Source organism: Nematostella vectensis, chromosome 10, assembly GCF_932526225.1.
Source record: "Nematostella vectensis chromosome 10, jaNemVect1.1, whole genome shotgun sequence".
Taxonomy (NCBI): Eukaryota; Metazoa; Cnidaria; class Anthozoa; order Actiniaria; family Edwardsiidae; genus Nematostella; species Nematostella vectensis.
The window spans coordinates 12,360,657-12,375,249 of NC_064043.1; the positions used below are offsets into that span (position 1 = coordinate 12,360,657).

The 14,593-nt window shown below is 44.1% G+C and overlaps 1 protein-coding gene across 1 annotated transcript; it reads right to left on the reverse strand.

Annotated features, from left to right (window-relative positions):
- Positions 1-660: 660 nt before the first annotated feature.
- Positions 661-14,593, reverse strand: LOC5507436 (lysosomal Pro-X carboxypeptidase). The gene is made up of 14 exons (XM_001628020.3): positions 14,281-14,593; positions 13,128-13,265; positions 10,274-10,375; positions 9,652-9,726; positions 9,355-9,412; positions 5,241-5,289; positions 5,070-5,124; positions 4,303-4,408; positions 3,594-3,710; positions 3,382-3,437; positions 2,211-2,375; positions 2,075-2,140; positions 1,705-1,826; positions 661-1,044 (listed from the first exon to the last, which is right to left on the reverse strand). The coding sequence occupies exons 1-14, from the start codon at positions 14,449-14,451 to the stop codon at positions 705-707; spliced, it is 1,620 nt and encodes a 539-aa protein (XP_001628070.3). The 5' UTR covers positions 14,452-14,593; the 3' UTR covers positions 661-704.

Below are 14,593 nucleotides of genomic sequence, written 5' to 3' on the forward strand. Positions count from 1 at the left end.
CCCCCCTTCTCGGCCAATCCTGGGTACGCGCGCCTGCCCAGGGCAACTTGGGAGTGAGTAAGAGTGAGACAGACTATTACTGAATATTTAAGGGGAGGTTTGGGATGCTCAGATTTAGTTTTCGACTCAAATAGGTCTCGCCCGATTTTCTTTTTCCTGCAGAATTGACTTTAAAGGAACTGAATAGTTTTTCGCCCTGAGAGCTGTGTACAAATGTATTTTCGGCATCCCCCCCCCCCCCCCCCCCCCCCACACACACACACACACACACACAAACACACCGCCTCAAATATCAATTCCTTAAACTAATATTTTGTCACGAGCATTCGAGCCAACTATTTCTCATGCACATAACAAGTAAATTTAGGGAAACCTGAACACGAAATAGTTTTGGTACAGCGAGGTTCGAGTAGTTGTAACAGGAGGTTATACAGGCCCGTAGCCAGGATTTTGAGCGTGAGGGTTCGTTTACCCATAAAGCTGACCATTTTCTCTTAGAAAGCTTGTTCTACCTCGTAGTGGTATACTTAATTTTCCTTAATTCCGAGCGGACTTTCCAGAGTGTGGGGTTCTTCCAAAACCCCCTCAGGCTACGGGCCTGGGTTGTATATCTTTATCTGTTTATCAATCCCCAAGTAAATCATTATCAAGGCATACACGTTTAGTAACTGCCATTTATTTAATATAAAAGGAACAATTTATTTCTACTGGTCAATACTTTCTCGCGAGAAAACATGGACACGAGGACGGCGATTTCTTCGATACAAAAACTTATCAGCGAATGTGGCCCATTTTTTATCCATTCTATAGAGGACCTTGTTGAGCCTGCGATCCTCTGTTTCTTTATTTTTATAGTACTCTGAGATCCAGCGGTGTAGGTACTCTTTTTCTGTCTGTCTCGCCTTTATCAGGGAGGGAGGGTCGGCGGGGTTGCTGTGTCTTAGGTCAAGGTGATGGGCGCCTTCCTCCACTAGCACGGCAACGAGGCTGGGCGACAACGACTTTGTAACCCCGCCAGCAAACCAAGGATCTAATAGGCCGTTACTGAAACAAATCACGATGTTGTGTTAAAAAATGCGTGACAATGATTGCAGGACTTTGCGAGTACACATGCATTGGCAGCGAAGGTAATCATATTGGCGTAGGATGGAGAGGGGGAGGTCCGTATATGGCTAGCATTTAATTGGGACGCAGTAATAAGAACGACAACGCATATGAAGAAAACATTGTCGTTTTGAGTGACTGGTACCGAGGAATCTTAGTTTCTTTTCGATACTTTCTCCATTGATCAAGGATGGTCACAGTCACTATTTATCTCTTCTGAAGCACCTGCGGTACGGTTACCTTAAAAATGTCAAGAATCATGCAGTTTTTCCAAATAAGGAATATATTAGTTTCCTTATATGGAAGTGACCGCGTTTGGCAAAAACGACAATTTTTGGCTAAATTTTCTTGATATGAAAATTTTTCACAACAGACAGATAATGCGTATGCTGTCTCACGTGGCATGCTCTGTCGCGGAGCAAACGGTAAGACTCATGTGGTAAATACCAAGGCACTCTCTCTCGGTTCCATTCATTTGTCTTTCCCAACTATGTGCCCCATTACAGCTGTCAAACCGAAATGAAGTGGAACTTGCGCTCGCAAAGACAGCTGGGATTTCCGTCAAAAATGTTGATTCTAGCAAGATACTTCATTACTGACCTGAAAATAATGTTACTGTGTGCGCTAATGTCGCGGCCCCCGTATTGTACCTCCACCCAGTACTGACGCGGCCTGACACCATAACTGTCCTGGCAGGATTCGGCGAAAGCTTCAAAATCCCACTACAAGGCAAAAAGTCCGACATTCATAGACAGACATGCTCTCGAATCCTTTAAAGCTATCTAGAAAACACGACATCAGGGGCAAACCTATGAGTTCCAATATTAAGCAAGCGTTCCAAGAAAGGGGGATCCATTGTTCTCACTTAGATTTCCTTATATATTTGTTGTTATTTTTAAGCCAAATATCGGAAATAGGAGGGGGGAGGGGAGGAGGGCTCTGGCCCATCGTTAGAAACACAGAAACATACCTTGACGGGTTTGAACATGTCATTGACTCCATCCGAACACATAGGCATCACCATCTCTGTGCAGGCCTGAAACGATTTATAGCAGTCACAATAACGTTATCTAGTGACAGGTTAAAAAGCACAGATAGTACTTTACCTGGAAATCCCATCCCTTATCACCCAGTGACGAGACAGCTTGCTGCGATAGGTTGAAACACTTCGCTTGTCCAGAGCTATTGTAGTAAACACCAACGGCCCCAGCAACAGCCTTGAGTAACGCCACATCGGGAAGGTCCGCATCGGTTAGATGAGAGCACACTTTCTGTTATACCCACACGTACAGGTTAGAGTTAGGCTCGTAGCAAGAGACCGGGGGGGCACCTCCCGGTAAGTATTATGCGATTTCCATATTATATCTATCACCGTGCACCCCCTGTTAGCAAATTCTTATTACGCACCTTTTTAAAGCAGGAACTTTGTCAAATTCTTAGATGACTATAGCATCTAAAGTTACAGTGATTGATAGTACTTGAGAAATGATGCAAAGATGTTTATAAATGTGAACTATTTGGGATTATTTCTGATGCAAAAGGCAACAATATACAGCTATATCATAAAAGTTTGTCAGTGGAAACCGCGAATGTCAAATTTTAATTGATCGAAAGGTGCTTAGGAAGTGTTCAATAAATACACCGAGGGGGGGGGGGGGGAGATATTGAGGGGGGGGGGGCTCTGAAAGTTTTTACCACCAAAAAGGAAGACTTCGAAAAAAAATGGCCCTTCAAAGGGGGGGGGGGGAGCGCTGAATTATTTTAGGAGCGGTACTTTTCAGCTTTAATATATTTTACTGATATGATCTAGTTTACAGCACATACAGATAATTACCAATGTACTTTATACTTGTATTTATTAACCATAATATAGATACTTACAGCTTTCAATATATAACAGTTTGATTTATCGATACAGTTTATTATCAGTTAACGGGAACAAATAGAAATAAACTTTTAAACAATGGTGTAGCCTGCTAATGAATTTTTTAGGTGTCTTGAGTAAAAATCTCCCACCCCCCGTCGGTGTATTTAATGAACACTCCCTTATGGTTAGTAATTATTTGTGAAAATAAAGTTGGCAAATAAAGTTAAACAATGTCAGAGCCATTAATCATTACATTTCATGGATAGTGGTGTGCTTTATCGATACTTTTTGAATTGGAACAAATATATTGGCAATATGGGGATCCATCTTTTTAGTTGTAGAAGTCCCACTTGCCAATAGCCATTTGCTGTTTGCGATAATAACATTAACAAAAGGGAAATGCAACGTACCTTGATAGGCCAGGCTGGCAAAGGTTCGAGGAAGGTTGCAGCATACGGGTAATTGACTGAAAAAAAACATGCATTTAATCATTAGCAGTCAAAAATACAGTAAATGTAGGAGACATTATCTAAAATACAGGAGAAAATGCCTTAAGAATCCCTTTTGGTTCCCCTCCTGTTAAAAATCCTGGCTACGCCGCTGCCATGACTCACTGACTCACCCATCGCAAGGTTGGCCCAGGTCTCGGATAGCCAGTCCTGAAGCTGCGTCACGTTGTACTTGGTTTTGATAGGCGAACAGGTGTTGAACACAGAGGTCAGAGTCTTACGTCCGCTTTCTGTCAACAAAACATCGTCATGGTCAGTCACACTCACTTTCGTTTGATTTCCACTGATTGCACAGCCATTCCACTACTGGTCATTTCCTATATATATTTCAAATATTTGGGAGAATGGGGGATGTGCCCCAAGTTCTCCACCCATTTAACGTATTCATGTTTCCTACTGATTGCACATCGAGGAGGAGAATGGGCATCAGGGAGGGATAAAACCACAAAACCGCAACTAATACCAACCCAAACCTATACACTTTAATACCGCATTCAAAAAGTAATCCATAAACCGCGCGGCTATAAACCACGCAGTCCACTTGTCTAGAGATACCGCGGAGTGAAATACGAAAAAGACGCCCAATTAAATTCAAATTGATCACTATTACCATGGAAGCTATTACCTAGTAACGCCCCCGTTCTACATATGGACTTTCTGAAAAACAATTATATTAGAATTACATATCCTGTCATTGGCAATTTTATTTATTTCCCTGTCATGTCGAGTTATCTAAGATGCATTTGCTTTGGGCAATTTTAGGGACTCATATTCACCCTTGAACCAATCGCTTGGCAACGCCCATGTCACGTGACTACTTACGTGTGGCTCCTAGCTTCTCAATAACAGACCAGGATTTTCGGATGGCGTTTACACAGCTATCCCCACCATCTCGATGGAAGTCTTTTGTGACGATCTCATTAAAGCCCTGATTGTTAAAATACATTCCAAAGAACGTGTTTTTAAAAAGTTTTATAAGCCGAGGACCGAGAGTGCACTTGCTGTAAAACTTTTTCTGGTACCTAGCTTATTGCACATAAGTGCTTTTTGCTAGATGAGGGGGGAGGGGGGGCCCGTGTAATCACAACTGTTACCCTTATCTATACTTACATAGCGTGGACAGTTGAAAAATTGTGAAAAAAGACCGGAAATAAAATGTTAGAAATGCTAAAATCACACATTTATTTTCTTTTTTGCCTTTGTTAAGGTTGGCTCAGGGGAATTCTTAAACGTTTTGAGCCTCGCCCCTGAGTGATATCTACTATCTCTCATAGCCTTGCCCCTGTGTGATATCTCATAGCCTCGCCCCTGTGTGATATCTCATACCGTCGCCCCTGTGTGATATCTCATAGCCTCGGCCTCGCCCCTGTGTGATATCTCATACCGTCGCCCCTGTGTGATATCTCATAGCATCGCCCCTGTGTGATATCTCATAGCCTCGGCCTCACCCCTGTGTGATCTCATAGCCTCGCCCCTGTGTGATATCTCATAGCCTCGCCCCTGTGTGATATCTCATAGCCTCGCCCCTGTGTAATATCTACTATCTCTCATAGCCCCTGTGTGTCTATAACGCGTTGCTTTGTACCTACCTCGCATGGGGTTAAACCCTGGAAGTAAAGAATAGGAGCGGACGCTGCCAGGGCTCTGTAGAAATACAAAAAAGGTATGAACGGATAGAAAAGACTTTGAACATTATCATGTGCAAATATTGCTAGTAAAAAAGCTATAAACATTCGTGTAATGTATATAGTCATACTTACGCTGTGACAAGATTTGGATACTTCATTCGTATCCAGGATGAAAGCATTCCTAGAATAGGAATGAAGAGAGCATTATTGGAATGCAGAGGTGCATTCGGTATGCAGAGAGGCACGTTTGTGGAAAGCTCTGCTATATCTCTTTCTTTTATTCGAAATTCCCAGGAACACATGCGCAAATGCAAGCGCAACATATTCACAAAAATTACGTTTGTTTCTATCTTGCTCTTGTAATAGAGGGTCAAGAATTCATTGCGTTTGTGCGTGCACTTTGTGCGAACAAGTGTCTACTGCACTTGCCCCCTACCCCTCCCCCCCCCCCCGACGTTTATCTTGGGACCCTGTGCTTATACAACAAAGCGAGAGGGCGGTGGGGTGGAAGGGGAACTTGTGCATTGCTGTACGAAGCAGGAAAGCATGCTTTTCTGACGTACCAGTTCCCCTATAATAATAATAATAATAATAATAATAATAATAATAATAATAATAATAATAATAATAATAATAATAATAATAATAATAATAATAATAATAATAATAATAATACCCGTTTATTAGTCCTCTCGTAGCCTTAAAAGCTAAATTACAGAAATTCCAATATCAAATATAATAAATAATGATTTATTGATACAATATAATAAATATAAAGGTAGTATGGGCAGTCAGATAGCCAAGGCCAGCGCGTGTTTGTTTGTGACAAAGTTGCAAAATCTATTTGTCGCAAAAGGTTTGATGTGATTGCCTATCCGATTATTGTATTGTATTCTAATTCCAGGCAGATAAGGAATCGTTCCATAGTGACACAACGCTCGGCTTAAGAGTTCAATAGTGGATTATTTATTGCTGTTGCATCTAGCAGCTCTTGTGGGTGATGAAAACACATCTGATATTAAGGTCTATGTCATCCTCATTTCAATCTAAAAACCATCTCGCTTCGGACTTATGGCAACGCTTGACTTCGTTTGGTCTATCTAGAGTCAAGCCAACACGTCGAGGTCTCCGTGGCGGCTCCAGGAGGAGGCTAGCCTTTCAGCGACCAGCACCGGCTCCGAATCCAGATGTCCAAGACCAGCAAATCTACTACGACTGCATTTTAGCCTCTTCCTCCCAAGTCGTGCAAGGAAACCTTCAAGACGAGAGTAATTTACATAACTCTCTTCCTTCTACATTAAATATTCAGATTGACACCTCGCAGCCGGCTGATGAAAACAACGGTTCCATTCCAGTGATGACGTCGCGAAACAACCCGCGCACACGCTCATCTGGTGTGCGCCGGCAGAACCTGTCGAGTTCGAGCTATTAATCCACCTCATCAAAAGGCAGTGCAGGCAGCACCTGGTGTTAGTGTTCTTCTAGCTAACACCATGTCCATTGCTCCGAAAATTGACGAAGTACGGCTGGTCATGTCTGACAAAAACCCTGTTTTTTTTTTTTTTTTTTTTTTTTACCGAAACTTGGCTGAGGGATACTATTAGTCCCAACCTCTTGGACATCCCAGGATACAATTTTACTGCGAGAAAACGTACTACAGGCATCCATGGCGGCATTGGTCTCTACGTTAAATCGACCATCAAGTTCAAAACTCTGTTTCATCTACACGATCCAGTTTTCGAAACCCTATGGAATTGGCTTCGGCCAGCTAGACTTCCGCGAGGCGTCCCTTGCCTGATCGCTGGCACCATCTAGCATCCGGAGCAAACGGTTAACGACCAAGGAATGATTGACCACCTAGTGACGACCTTGACTGCGGCAGAAGGGCAATATCCTGGCTGTGGGTTTCTCCTTTGCGGTGATTTTAATCAGTTAAACACTAAACGCATCCAAGCCCAGTTCAAGTTAAAGCAACTTGTCAACAAACCAACAAGAGGTGAACGTATACTAGATCTAGTGTTGACCAATATGCCGCAGTTTTACGATTCGAACTCAATTGAAATCCTGCCACCATTCGGCTTGTCGGATCACAACGTTGTCGTCCTGCGCCCAAAACTAAGATCTCCTCGCAATGGACCTAGCCGCAAATCCATATCACGCCGCGACACACGCCCAAGCAGGACACTCGAACTCGGCCGTTATCTCGCTGCCGTTGATTGGTCACCTGTTGAGTCAGCAGTTGGTTGCTCGCAAAAACTCCAGCTACTAACTGACTCCATTATGACCGGTTTCAATATCATCATGCCTATAAAGAAATCCAAGCTCCATGTCAACGATGCCCCCTGGGTGACCCCGCAGTTCAAGAACTCATCCATCTTCGCCAATCAGCGTTCACCAAGGGCGACACTGTGCGCTTCCGGCATTACAGAAACGCAGTTAACCGCGAACGGAAAGCGCTTAGAGCCAAGTTCTACGCGTCTAAAGTGAGCCACCTGAAGGATTCCAAACCAAGCCAATGGTGGAGTAATGTCAAGCGTATCGCAGGTATAAATCCCGCTTCTGGCTCTGGGGACCTCATCTCCACCTTACAAGTTGAAGGCTTTGACCGCCTTTCGGAAAGTGACATTGTTAACAAGTTTAACAGTGCCTTCCTGGAACCAATGCTCCCCTTCAAAAGGCTTGAGTCTCTTCCAATCCCAGACAAAGTCACTGTCTCGATGACTGTCTCTGAGCCTGCTGTGCTCACCGCTTTATCCGGGAAGGCGGCCGGACCTGATGGTGTGCCGAATTGGCTCCTTAAAGACTACGCTGATATACTCGCTAGTTTCGTCACCTCTGTCCTCAACAGCAGTTTTGCCGAGCAAGGTCTTCCCTCGGCATGGAAAATGGCTGACGTAGTTCCCGTCCCTAAGGAGAAACCCGTAACATGCATCGCTAAACATCTTCGCCCCATCTCTTTGACGCCTACTCTGTCCAAACTTGCTGAAGGTTTCATTGTCAGTCGCCACATCGCTCCAGCCGTTTTGGTTAAAACCTCCATGATCCACCATTAAGCCCAAGCCACTGACGGCACCGGTGCCGCTGTGAGAGTAGTGCTTTTCGATTACCGGAAAGCCTTTGACCTTATCGACCACAATCTACTTGTACGCAAGATCTTTGAGCTGGACACCCCACGGGCTGTTGCACTCTGGGTGGTGGATTTCTTAACGGATAGACAACAACGCGTCAAGATGTCATCAGACTGCCTGTCTGAGTGGGGTCCTGTCCCCGCTGGAGTTCCACAAGGGACCAAATCTGGTTATTTATCCTTATGATAAATGACCTAAGGGTTCCTGGAGCTAAGACCTGGAAGTACGACGACGATACAACCGTTGCCAACGTCGTGCCGCGAGGCGTGCTGGGTGATGTGCAATCCGCAGTTCAAGTAGTGGCTGATTGGTCGAACCAACAGAATATGGAACTGAATGCTGACAAGTGTAAGGTCATGACGATTGATTTTAAGAAAAACAAACATGTTTTCGGGCCGGTCACCGTTAATGGAAAGGAACTGCCTGTAGTCAAATCTGCTAAAATCTTAGGGATGACTCTATCTGATGATCTCACTTGGAACAATCACGTAACTGATTAAAAAAGCGAATAAGAGATTGTATTTCTTAGTCCTTCTTAAAAGGGCTGGTCTGAATTATAGCGATATTGTCAATATACATTGTACCATGATTAGACCTGTACTAGAATACTGTTCAAATGTCTACCACAACGCTCTTCCAAAATATCTATCTGATGACATTGAGCGTGTCCTGCGTTATAGCTCCTGATCTCTCCTATCAAGAGTGTCTGGCGAACTTTGATCTGAACAGCTTAAGTGAGAGACGCTCAGAAAGCTGTATCAAAGTTTTCAATGACATTTTGAATAACGATGATCACAAGCTTAGATCTCTACTGCCCCCCAAACACCTGGGCTTGTATAACACCCGGAAAAAGCGTCAATCCGACCACCCGCGTTATTGTACAAACAGGTATAAGAACTCGTTCATCCCGGTAATGTGCTGTAAGGCAGACCTTATGTAAATAGTAGATTTTCAACTTTTAGATCAGTTTTATTATTCCCCAATACTTGTAAATAGGTCCTCATTTAATATATATTTATTCATTTTTATCTCTTATTAATTGTAAAATATTATGCAGTTCAGCCTTTGGCTGCTATTTTTAATATTGCCCAATGAACTATCTATCTATTGACACATACCGCCATATGAGCCGCCTATCGCTATGACCGGGCTTCCTGTGGCACCAGGAGTGGTGAGCTGAAACGGTTAACACGCAAACGAGGCTAAAGCAAAAAGACAATGGAGACACACAGCCAGCCCCATGTAATGTAAAGGCTTGCAAAGGATTCAGAGACAGATGGACTTTTTGTTGGCAAGCACTGCTTCCTGGGAAGGCCCCATAACACTTTGCGTGCTTCGCCTCCCTTTTAACTCTTAGCGACTGGGCACGAGTTGTTACCGCTGATTGTTACTTCTTGCCTTTGTATTTGCTTTACCTTGATATGACGTATGAGCGTAGCGAAGTCCGCCAATGCTTGCTCAGAAGAGAGGTAACCAAGATATTTTGGGCTCTAAAAAGTGACATTGAATCATCATTGTCATCACCATTCATCATTATTGCCATCTTCATCGTCTTCAACGTGGCGATCCCCACCCAAAAGCAAAATGATTCTGAATTTGTCGACTTAAAAAAACGGATTTACATGAACCCCTTTGGTTTAGAGACAAGGGAGTAGGGAGAATGATGAGATCATCATCGCCGTCTTCATCATAATCATCACCATTACTTTCATCACAATAACCAGAGTCGTCACGCGATCACCTCTATCATATTCGTCATCATCATCATCATTATCATTATTGTAATCACCATCACTTCTACCACAATATAATAATCATAGTCTTCACAGCCACCATCATCCAATTTTCATAATCGTTATAACAAATACAATCACTTTACCACAATATAATAATCATAGTCGTTTTATATAATCGTTTATATATAGTCCTATACACAGTCGAATTCAGCGCATTGCGTGACAGAGGTCAGCAGAACGAACGGTAGAAAACTACTTCATCATTATCACCCTCCATTATCCTTAAGCTCGTTTGACGCACCTCGTATGAGCGTTTTCCAAACGGTAGCGTCTCTCCGTAGTACCTGTGCTCTGCAAAAACTAGCATAGCACCAAACTCCTTTGCATTATCCCACATGAAGCCCTGACAATGAAAACACGTCAATCATAGGCACGACGGCCAATGTATGCCCGTGGTCATGCAACACACTTGGTGGCGTGACAGCAGGGGTGAAATGCATGGCGTGGTCATGCAACTCACTTGGTAGCATGACATCAGGGGTGAAATGCATGGCGTGGTCATGCAACTCACTTGGTAGCATGACAGCAGGGGTAAAATGTATGCCCGTGGTCATGCAACTCACTTGGTAGCATGACAGCAGGGGTAAAATGTATGCCCGTGGTCATGCAACTCACTTGGTGGCGTGACAGCAGGGGTGAAATGTATGGCCGTGGTCATGCAACTCACTTGGTGGCGTGACAGCAGGGGTGAAATGTATGGCCGTGGTCATGCAACACACTTGGTAGCGTGACAGCAGGGGTGAAATGTATGGCCGTGGTCATGCAACTCACTTGGTGGCGTGACAGCAGGGGTGAAATGTATGGCCGTGGTCATGCAACACACTTGGTAGCGTGACAGCAGGGGTGAAATGTATGGCCGTGGTCATGCAACACACTTGGTAGCGTGACAGCAGGGGTGAAATGTATGGCCGTGGTCATGCAACACACTTGGTGGCGTGACAGCAGGGGTGAAATGCATGGCGTGGTCATGCAACTCACTTGGTAGCATGACAGCAGGGGTAAAATGTATGCCCGTGGTCATGCAACTCACTTGGTGGCGTGACAGCAGGGGTGAAATGTATGGCCGTGGTCATGCAACACACTTGGTAGCGTGACAGCAGGGGTGAAATGTATGGCCGTGGTCATGCAACTCACTTGGTGGCGTGACAGCAGGGGTGAAATGTATGGCCGTGGTCATGCAACACACTTGGTAGCGTGACAGCAGGGGTGAAATGTATGGCCGTGGTCATGCAACACACTTGGTAGCGTGACAGCAGGGGTGAAATGTATGGCCGTGGTCATGCAACACACTTGGTGGCGTGACAGCAGGGGTGAAATGCATGGCGTGGTCATGCAACTCACTTGGTAGCATGACAGCAGGGGTAAAATGTATGCCCGTGGTCATGCAACTCACTTGGTGGCGTGACAGCAGGGGTGAAATGTATGGCCGTGGTCATGCAACACACTTGGTGGCGTGACAGCAGGGGTAAAATGCATGCCCGTGGCCATGCAACACACTTGGTGGCGTGACAGCAGGGGTGAAATGTATGGCCGTGGTCATGCAACACACTTGGTGGCGTGACAGCAGGGGTGAAATGTATGGCCGTGGCCATGCAACACACTTGGTGGCGTGACAGCAGGGGTGAAATGTATGGCCGTGGTCATGCAACACACTTGGTGGCGTGACAGCAGGGGTGAAATGTATGGCCGTGGCCATGCAACACACTTGGTGGCGTGACAGCAGGGGTGAAATGTATGGCCGTGGTCATGCAACACACTTGGTGGCGTGACAGCAGGGGTGAAATGTATGCCCGTGGTCATGCAACACACTTGGTGGCGTGACAGCAGGGGTGAAATGTATGGCCGTGGTCATGCAACACACTTGGTGGCGTGACAGTAGGGTTGAAATGTATGCCCGTGGTCATGCAACACACTTGGTGGCGTGACAGCAGGGGTGAAATGTATGGCCGTGGTCATGCAACACACTTGGTGGCGTGACAGCAGGGGTGAAATGTATGCCCGTGGTCATGCAACACACTTGGTGGCGTGACAGCAGGGGTGAAATGTATGGCCGTGGTCATGCAACACACTTGGTGGCGTGACAGTAGGGTTGAAATGTATGCCCGTGGTCATGCAACACACTTGGTGGCGTGACAGCAGGGGTGAAATGTATGGCCGTGGTCATGCAACACACTTGGTGGCGTGACAGCAGGGGTGAAATGTATGCCCGTGGTCATGCAACACACTTGGTGGCGTGACAGCAGGGGTGAAATGTATGGCCGTGGTCATGCAACACACTTGGTGGCGTGACAGCAGGGGTGAAATGTATGCCCGTGGCCATGCAACACACTTGGTGGCGTGACAGCAGGGGTGAAATGTATGCCCGTGGTCATGCAACACACTTGGTGGCGTGACAGCAGGGGTGAAATGTATGGCCGTGGTCATGCAACACACTTGGTGGCGTGACAGCAGGGGTGAAATGTATGCCCGTGGTCATGCAACACACTTGGTGGCGTGACAGCAGGGGTGAAATGCATGGCGTGGTCATGCAACACACTTGGTGGCGTGACAGTAGGGGTGAAATGTATGGCCGTGGTCATGCAACACACTTGGTGGCGTGACAGCAGGGGTGAAATGCATGGCGTGGTCATGCAACTCACTTGGTAGCGTGACAGCAGGGGTGAAATGTATGGCCGTGGTCATGCAACACACTTGGTGGCGTGACAGCAGGGGTAAAATGTATGGCCGTGGTCATGTAATAACACACTTGGTGGCGTGACAGCAGGGGTGAAATGTATGCCCGTGGTCATGCAACATACTTGGTGGCGTGACAGCAGGGGTAAAATGTATGCCCGTGGTCATGCAACACACTTGCAACATACGTGAAATGTATGGCGTGTATGATGATAAGTGCAGAAGGCAAAGCAAGATATTTTAATTAATAACAGAATTTCTAAAAGACGGGCAAGAAACTTGTGATATCTAAAACCTGAATGCCTTGTTTTTCGAATAGCGCGAGATCAGCAAAGATGTAGTGAAAGCTTGCGTGGAGATTCTACATCGGCCGCCCAAAAACACAGGATACCCAAAAAGAGCGCTCACGCGCTTGTACTTACGGTGTTGTTAGCGAACCATGTGATGTCACCTTCATTCCCGGTGTAGAAGAAGATGGGTCCACCTTTGCGCCAATTCGCGATATTCACAAGATATCTTTGACTGAACGTAGCGCTCGTGCGGAAGTTAAAGTGGTCAAGCTAAAATGCGAGAAAAAGATATGTCAATAATAGGTAATAATATGTCAATAATAGATAATAATATGTCAATAATAGATAATAATATGTCAATAATAGATAATAATACGTCAATAATAGATAATAATACGTCAATAATAGATAATAATACGTCAATAATAGATAATACTATATCAATAATAGTTAATAATATGTCAATAATAGATAATAATATGTCAATAATAGATAATAATACGTCAATAATAAATACTAATATGTCAATAATAGATAATAATATGTCAATAATAGATAACAATATGTCAATAATAGATAATAATATGTCAATAATAGGTAATAATATGTCAATAATAGATAATAATATGTCAATAATAGGTAATAATAGGTAATAATATGTCAATAATAGATAATAATATGTCAATAATAGATAATACTATGTCAATGATAGATAATACTATGTCAATAATAGATAATAATATGTCAATAATAGATAATAATATGTCAATAATAGATAATAATATGTCAATAATAGATAATAATATGTCAATAATAGGTAATAATATGTCAATAATAGATAATACGCGCTCAGAGGATCCCTCCTGACAAGCCTGCGTACCAAGCGTTTCGCGAAAAATGGGGCAAGCGCAAAGAAGAGAAGGTTTCGTTCTCTATTTCCGTTGATACTCCACAGAAACGCTTGCTACGGAGGCTACCTCATGGCACACAACATTTTCAGGAGATATCGCGGCGTTTGCTTTTTACGGCCAACGACAAATCTTTAATGTTTAAGATAAGAATAATGATAAGAAATAAAGAAAATAGAGGCAAAATGCATCAACTAATGTCAATATGATACCAATTAATGGTTTAATTTAAAATCATTTCTAAATTAAATAAATACAAAGTTTAAACATGCCTTATAACATTTTACAAATATTATCCACGGCTGATATTCTAATTAATCGCGCTCTTTACGGATCAGCAATTAATCCTTGACGGATGACCAGCATATAAAACTAACCTTTTGAGTGAAGTACTTCGTTTCATAAACACAAAATTTGCACGCAGACTTCTTACTCAGGAAAGAAAGGTCCGATTTCTTTGGAGACGGAAATCGGGCAAAGCGAAGAGATTCTGTGAGCACAAGACAGCACAAAAGAAGAACTGCTCCAAACACTCGCTGCATCGACATCTTGCAAATGGTGATCAAAACTTGCTTGTAGCCGTCTTCATAGGGGTTTTCTCGTGACTTCCGTAACGCACGGCTAACAAAAGCGAAGGGTCATGCTACACTCACATGATTAAACTACACATTTGCCTTCTTTTTGTCTTGT

Bases quoted from the DNA above. Each gene is read 5' to 3' on its own strand.
- LOC5507436 (XM_001628020.3), bottom strand. From the start codon at position 14,451: ATGTCGATGCAGCGAGTGTTTGGAGCAGTTCTTCTTTTGTGCTGTCTT. The intron at 3,711-4,302 runs GTAAGTAGTCAC...TTTTGTTGACAG, and splicing joins TGAGAAGCTAGGAGCCACAC to AAAGCGGACGTAAGACTCTG. The intron at 2,376-3,381 runs GTACGTTGCATT...TGGGTATAACAG, and splicing joins TGCCAGCCTGGCCTATCAAG to AAAGTGTGCTCTCATCTAAC.